Consider the following 8,018-nt stretch of genomic DNA (forward strand, 5'->3'; position numbering starts at 1 on the left):
TTACATTATGGTCCAAAACCCGAAAGTTTCAAAATTTGATCCAGGAGGGAGGTCATCCCTGTTCTCTCCAAATTGCGAAACACCCAACAAGCGGGAGGAGAAAACAAGAACAAGAACAGAAAGCCAAACAGAGAAAAAGCAAAAGAAAGGTACCCACTTTGATTGATGATCTTTGCTGCTGGGCGTTCTACTCATCCTCTTGATTTTTTTGTGCAAGCAAAAAAAAAAAAGAATGTTGAAACTGTGCAAATGATGCAGGGGCTGGAGAACTCTTTTCACTCATTCTAATATGTTATTGCTCATTCTTTACAATCTGTCAATACCAATGTCTCCTTTATGCATTACACCCATCCTTTCATCTCATCTATTGTTTCTTTTAGAACATGAATCTCATCACAATCTATACACCCTAAAAACCCAATACTCAAAAACCAGCACAAAGAGAAAAGAATAGGAGCAGTAAGGACATTCCTGTAAGAAAAATAAACAACCAAGCGGAATTTTTTAGAAAAATGAGAAGAAAGATTGGAGAATTCATGACTCTATCCTCCATATGCCTCTAGATGAGGGTGTCCTCATCTTTATCGTCTTCGGCCTGATCCGGTGGTGGCCGCTGCCCCCCACTGGGGCGTTGGCTATCTGTATGTCGACTTTCACCAGATGGTGATCTGAGGTCCCTTTGGAGGAGATGACTGTGTACGATCGGGGGACGAATTTGTAGGGAGAATTTGGGGAAGATAGGATGTAATCGACCCGCGTCCCATATTTACATGTTCCTTGCACATCTAAGATGGAATTCACCATCCAAATTTTGGGGTAAGAATGGATCGATTAGTATGAAAGCGAAATAGAATATAAGGTTGAAATTGTTGTCTGAATGCCTGATGTAAGAAGTAGAATTTACCTTGTCCTTTCGCAAGGACAACAACGGATTCACACTCCCCTGTGAAATTCTTGGCATCAATGTACTTCTTTCCCTTTAGGAATTTCATCACCTCTGCCTTCGGAGTTGGCTTTCCAATCTCCTCATAATACTGAAAACACCAAGTTTTGTTGATTATTGATGTTTAAGCTCATACATTATTGTTAGGTTCTAATTTGAAAAATTATATTTTTTCATTTTTTACCTTAACCATATCCGTCCATCGCTCTTCAGAGTAGTCTGTTTCATCAAGGGAGTTGAGGCATCCTGCTAATAAATGTGGTGAATCATCAGCTTCCACTATAGCTTTTATTTGCTTCATCCTCCAATTTTCATCCAAATGGTCAAGATGGGTACAGTGGAAATTGATTTCCCCTGCTGATGGTATGTCAACTACAACCTTTAAAACATTCCTGCACCCAATTGTAAATGGAAAAACAATTGTTGGTTGTTGAAGTTATAAAGACGCTTTGCTTCTATAAACATGAGTGCAGATAAACCATGATGTGTGTAATATGTGCACCATTCATTTTCTACTTGTACACAATAGGACAAATAGTAGCTGATATATGATCTGGACATAGTTTAATCGTATTCTGTTCCATTCAAATATGTTATGTCATTTAGGAACCTATTGCTGAAGCTCCTCTTGGAGTTTTTGGATTACAAAATATGTCAATGGCACATTTTTAGACTGAAAATTCTTGTCTTTCCATAGTATTTTTTGATGCAAGACAGGCTTGTTGTACATTATAGGACATGCATGAACTTCTGGAGCCATCAGTGTCTACTTGTAGCATTTACTATGGCATATTTAAAAAAGCTAAGGAACACTTCATTTATAATTGTTTACTTGTTCGTAGTTGGTATTGATTAATTGTTTACTTATTTGATTGTGAGTTGAACATTCACATGTACATAATGATAAAAGCTGAATCAATTTTGTACAATTTTAACTGTAAGTGCTTGATTTTGAGAGATCATTTTTTGTTACATTTAGACATTGGTCATCACTTTTGTTAACAATGGAAGTGTGTGCCCTTATAAGATTTTAAAGAAAGTGGGTTAAAATGTTGGTACAAATTAATACATTAATGTTTTACAACTCCTAGTATGCTCAAGTGGTTAGCATGCCATAAACTCATAATGAGAAATATAAGTAGCATCATGTAGCACAATTGTAAATACCTGAAATAGAATGAGAAAAAGGTTATGAAAGTAAACAATCTAATGAGCTTGCTGTTGTTGCTGGTTTTCCTGAGGTTGCTATTTCATAGTATAGTGCATCTGCGGTTGCATATAGTGTTTCTACTAGTGCTATATGTCAATTCCTTTCTATATCCTTGTCTAGGGCTTTTGATTGATTTTCTATTGTTGTTTTATATACAAAGCCTTTGATATTTCTTCTGACCCACTGGTTTCTTCTGTTGCGAATTCTATTGAAGTTTTGGCATTCAGCGTGTTCGAATTGTACGAGAGGTTGTTTTGCAACAATGAATAAAGAGTAATAGAATCCTCTCACAGAAGAGAGCATACACATGAATAATTGCATTCACACAAGGTCGGGTAGCATCTATGTGGGCACATCATCTGATTGAAACAGTAACACCTAAGAAGAACAACATGAATAGAGACTTCCAGTTTCTTCTTATTCGACCGAGAATAAGTTAGCAACATGTCGATTACACACCGGAGGTTGATAAGAACAGAGGACCCCCCTAACCTAAGTGGTTTGAGCTACCAGCAAAGCAACTGGTAACTCAGCTCGTGCACAACCCCAGCCCAAGATGTTATGGAAGAAGTGGGCTTCTTGCTTGGTTGATTATTCAGTGTATATATATATATATATATATATATATATATATATATATATAGAGAGAGAGAGAGAGAGAGAGAGAGATTATATCCTCTAGGAGAACTGCCTGTTTTATAACAATAGGACATCCAGATGCAGCTTTTAAGGACTCACATATAAGAATGACGTGTGCATTTCTTATGATATACATGTAAATAATATTGAAAAAAAAGTACATCAGTATCATGTTCTTATATTATGTGCAATAGTCATTAATAACCTTTCTCATGAACAGCCCAAACACAACAATGTACATCAGATTTCCAGGAAACACTGACCTGTTCGGTATAGTCTGACTGCTTGACTTATCTTCAGATATTTACTTAGCTGGCTTCTTTATGAAGTCTTAGTAGCCATCTACCAACTCTTTGGATTTGAACTTATGATGATTCACTTGATCCAACATGATTTCGAGTAAATTCATAAGATTGGTAATTTTATAGTTATGAGATGTCCCTGTGAAAGCCAATTGCTTCTAGTGTTTTTTTACATGTTCTGTGAGTACTTTAGTTCTAGTTTTGTTAATAGAGAATGCTCTCTCAGGCTGCATATTCCCCCTCAAATGCAACTGTGAGTTTTAGTTGATCCAGGTAAAAGTTAATTTTCTTCCTATACATGAAGCTCTTTTTCCAGTTATTTACTTCTTACACCAATAGTTTCTAAATCAGGAATAGATGCGGAATTGGAAGCAGGAACTGTGGGCACTGAAAAAGAGGAAAAGTAGGAACCATGAAGCCTAAAAGCTTAATTGCTTGAGGGAAGTGGCAGAAATGAAATTTCATAGAAACTATCCTTCATGTGAGATGAAAACAGTTATAATTATAGAAACTAAAGAGCTGATGTTATGGAATTATCATGCATATAAGAGGATAAAAAGTTATAAGAACTGCAGATCGGATAATATGGAAGTGAGCTTATAAGGATGAAACAAACTTCCAGCCTGATGTCTTCTGTTGACTGTGTTTAGACCTTAGTGATTTGGGACATGTTTTAGAGTTTTGAATCTTTTGATTTCTGTTTTTCAGGCTATTAATCTTGAACGTGTCAGGCCTTAGTGATTTAGGACATGTTTTAGAGTTTCATTTCTGATTTTCAGGCTATTAATCTTGAACTGTGTTACAAGAAAAATTCCAGTATCTGTGCTTCGACCCTAGTGTTCCGAAGTATGAGTTATTATGTGGAGGTGGTATGTCTCAGATGGAGTGAGATTAAACATAAGTCCGAAGCTAGGTTTCCATTTCTTCTATAATGATCTTGATCTCCAGAAATTGATTAACAGGGTGCAATTTATGAAACTTTTGGCACCCATGATCAATTTCTAAGTGAATGAGTTTATTGGAGTAATTATGGGTAGGATTAGGCTTTTGTTTTAATGTGCCACCATTGGTTATCTAATCCCATAATTGGGAGCATCTTCATTGCTAGGAACCATGATCCACAGACACTTCTGTAAAATGGTCGATACTGCCTAATGACATTATTTGCAAATGCAATAGGTATGAACTAAATGCATAAGGCAACAATAAAGGAGGGTCTCATTGTGTTGCTTTAGGCTTTAGCTCATAAGTTCTTCATTGTATACAAACCTTTGATTGAAGATACTACCCCCCTCTAGGACATGTACTGCCAAGTGCCATCGATTAACTACAGATGTTCTAGATGTTATAACATCCTATATGTCAGCATCTCATTCTGAAACTCCATTGGACACAACACCTGTTGGCAGATCAGACCTAGCTTTGTGGATATGCAACATGCTTAACAAGATGCTACATTTGCCAATTATCTATTTCTTCAACACCCTTATGCACATTCTGTGTAAGTCAACTCTCCTTGTTCTTTTATCATTTGCATGCTTATTCTAAGGTCTTGGATAGTTAGGGGCCATAACACTGGCAAGATCGAGAAGCGAGAGTTGCGTCTTCATTTATACCCTCTACGGCTATATGCACATGCAAGCAACATGTCGAATTCTATGCAATGTCAAGATGAGAGTGATGCGAATATATATATATATATATATATATATATATAATATTTGGGGTTATATTAAAGAAATTATGCCTGTTCATAAAAATGTTTTTTCCATTTTTCATAATAAATGTTTTCATATTTGTTGTGAGTTGTTCTTGTTAGAAGTGATAAGTTGAAAAGAAATTGAAAGGTCTAAATAAATATTTTTGTAAATGATTGTTCCATTGGCTGGTGACACTATTTATTTAGAATATCCTAGATCCACTCTGAGACCTTTAATTCATCTGTGCCTCACTTTTCATAAAATCCTTCATGCTTTCTGTGTTGCTAGCATGTTCTTGCAGACTTTTTTTTCCTGTATTACTGTTCACTTATCCAATTGCATTATGCATTTCTACACTGCTACCAATGCTTGAACGAAGTTTTCTGATTATAAGTGGGATGTATATTTCACAATTGTTGTTTTAGGAAGGTTTCAGTGTTTTGCTGTTGGTTACATGACACTGAGGATGGAGAGAGATATCATGCCATTTCTCACACATCAAACGTGTAATTCTGGGTCTTTCTCACTAACATATGCTTCATTTCCTTGTGCTATTCCATGGTGACCCTATAAATACATTTGCCTTTTATTTGCATAGACAAAGTATTCAATATTTGCACTTATGCCTTCAAAGACTCTTGAAACTTTATCTGAATGAGTGCCCTGAAAGTATGCCTTTCAAAGACATTTGCCTTTCCACGGTGACAATGCTCAAGTTTCTTGTCCTGAAAGTATGGCTCGACTATCATCTTTTTGCATTTATTTCCATTATCTTGGCCATCTTTTCTATCAAGATCTCCAACAATTGGAATCTGATGTCATACTTCAATTCTCATGCATCATCATGCCTCCTTGCACTATCTAGTCTTCACTATTAATTAATGAAGTCCTTTAAATAATTAAGGGGGAAATTTGCTAATGAGATGATTCTAATGGCTTATGTTTTGCGCTGGCCTTTGGATACTGTAAAAGTTCTATGGTCCTCTAGTGTTTTATTGGGGTTCAAAACATCAAACATCTATTTGATGGAATTGAGAGCAAGTAGCCCTAGAGGAAGCAACAGGTATGTAGTAGACCCATTACGTTGACTTTGGCATTCAAATAGAACCTAAGCAAAAAGAGAGGTGGAGCCTTGACCAGAACTTAGCAGTTGAATGCTTGATAACATGATTTTTAACTTGGGTAGTTGACCTGATCAGAGGTCTCGAAATTTTAGCACTTGGTCAACACACCATGTTTCATTAAGTTGGCATGGTACGGCGACCTCAAAGGCCATCTAACTCCAAGCCTTGGATGCAAATTAGCATTTCAGAAAGCAAACATTTATCTAAAACATGGACCGGCAACCACTTTGTACTATCCAAGATTAGATTTCAAGGATACAAAAAGCATACCTGAAATCAGAATCATCGAAGACTTTTTGAACTTGCCATCTCTTTATAGGCCACTTTGAAAGGACGGCATTCCCATAATCAGGTGCCCAGCTTTCTGCAAACACATATTTCATTCCCAAAGCTTCTGCCAACTCAGACAGAGGCTTCATTCCTTTCTCTTCCTGCGCCTTCACGTCTTGCAGAGCTAAAAGGTCGGCGTTCACCTCCTTCAGGATTTCCAGAATGGTCCGATCCGTTTTGAAGTTCTCTCTGTTTCTACTGCTCGTTCTGTGAGAAGGGAAGCTGTAGGTTGATAGCAGAGGAGCCTTTCCATTTCTGTGCTTGTTATGATCCATGCTGATCGCGCGCTCTGCCAATTCCTCGTGATTTCCCGAACTGCTCAGCTGTCTGCTCCTCTCCATCGAGATTTCGTTATCAGGAAGATTGATCGATACCCTCATCTTCGCCCTCCCGACCATCTGCTGCTTTGTTCGATGGTCGGAAGAGTTCTTCATGGAATTAACATTCAAATTTTGCTTGAGTATACCTTTCGGTCGATGGTTCGCATACATTCCATTAGCACATGATTCAACAGAGCGCCTCCAACTGCCTCCTTCCTCCCCATGGCCGATCTCGTTGTTGGAATTCTGCGCCTTAGGAACAGCCGGCGCCATTGAGAACAATGCCACATTGAATGTGGCAACCCGGATGACCTTGGCAGCCTCCTGAACTCGCAATTGGTCGTTAACTCTTACTGCCTCCAATTCTGCTGATGCTTTCTCTGCCAGAACATCATCCCTCGTGAATCTCCTGACGACTATCTTAGGCTTGGTCTTTTTCCGACGAATCCACCGGAATTTGCAGCAGAGGTGCCGGAATTTGCGGTCGAGGTTAGTCAGCATGGCTGATAAGCGGGTTATGCATGAAGAAGGTTTCAGCCTAGTGAGATGGCAGAGGAATGTGTTTCTGTGAAGATTGTCACTACTATGAACACCCCTGTTGGTTCTCTTGTTTGACATGAAAGAGAATCAAGATGACAAGTTGGTTACAACTTACAAGGGGAGGGAGATAAAAATTAGTCACTACCATGCAGTAAGTCTGGTTCTGGTGAGTTTACAAGGACGACCAAGATTTGCAAGATGGTTACACAGATAAAAACTGCCACCACTGCTCACTTATCAAAATCTCTGCTTGGTCTCTTGTTTGACACAAGAAAGATCAACAACATCCAAGTTGGTTACTGAGAGAGAGAGAGAGAGAGGGGGGGGGGGGGGGGGGGGGTTAATGAAGGAAGGAGGCTGGTGGTGGTGTGTGAGTCAAAGCGGAAGCGGAAGAAGAGGGAGGATCAACGCCAACTGCTCCAGAAAAGACGGGCATATCGGCCAGTAGGACATGTCGTTGAGCCATCCACAGAAGATGCCCACAGCACAGCCACTCCCCAACGTCTGATTCCTCCTTTTTCATATTATTATTATACCATAATTTCCCTTTCCATGAAGATATCGTATGTGGATAATCATAATGCTTCTGCATCAAATTACTGAAGTGTCCACTAGAAAATGACCGATGGCAAAAGAACGTGCTGTGGTTCTAAAGTAGACTCCTCTAAGCTTTGACTTCATTTCCTGTCACAATTATATTGTTAAAAGGACACTGGACACGCCATGTTTGTGTAATTTTCCATTAAAAGTATATAATATATAAAAGACGTGGCATGGAGGTATGTTAAAGTATCCCTGTGACAACATTTCCTGGTTGAACCATTCCCCACTCCGTCCGTCTCTATCGAAGATCGCATTTCAGGTGAAACCAAGGAAAACCAGCCAAGCAATCTCGTCGGCCCGACAGCCA

At 38.6% G+C, this 8,018-nt stretch overlaps 1 protein-coding gene across 1 annotated transcript; it reads right to left on the reverse strand.

Moving 5' to 3' along the window:
• Positions 1 to 262: 262 nt before the first annotated feature.
• Positions 263 to 7,607, reverse strand: LOC149837224 (uncharacterized). Its single transcript, XM_090007277.1, has 4 exons — positions 6,189 to 7,607; positions 1,128 to 1,335; positions 905 to 1,034; positions 263 to 785 (listed from the first exon to the last, which is right to left on the reverse strand). Exons 1-4 carry the CDS (start codon positions 7,184 to 7,186, stop codon positions 535 to 537), a joined length of 1,587 nt encoding a protein of 528 aa, XP_089863403.1. The 5' UTR covers positions 7,187 to 7,607; the 3' UTR covers positions 263 to 534.
• Positions 7,608 to 8,018: the final 411 nt, after the last annotated feature.

This window comes from Nuphar pumila, chromosome 5 (genome assembly GCF_984573655.1).
Source record: "Nuphar pumila chromosome 5, dmNupPumi1.hap1.1, whole genome shotgun sequence".
Lineage (NCBI taxonomy): Eukaryota > Viridiplantae > Streptophyta > Magnoliopsida > Nymphaeales > Nymphaeaceae > Nuphar > Nuphar pumila.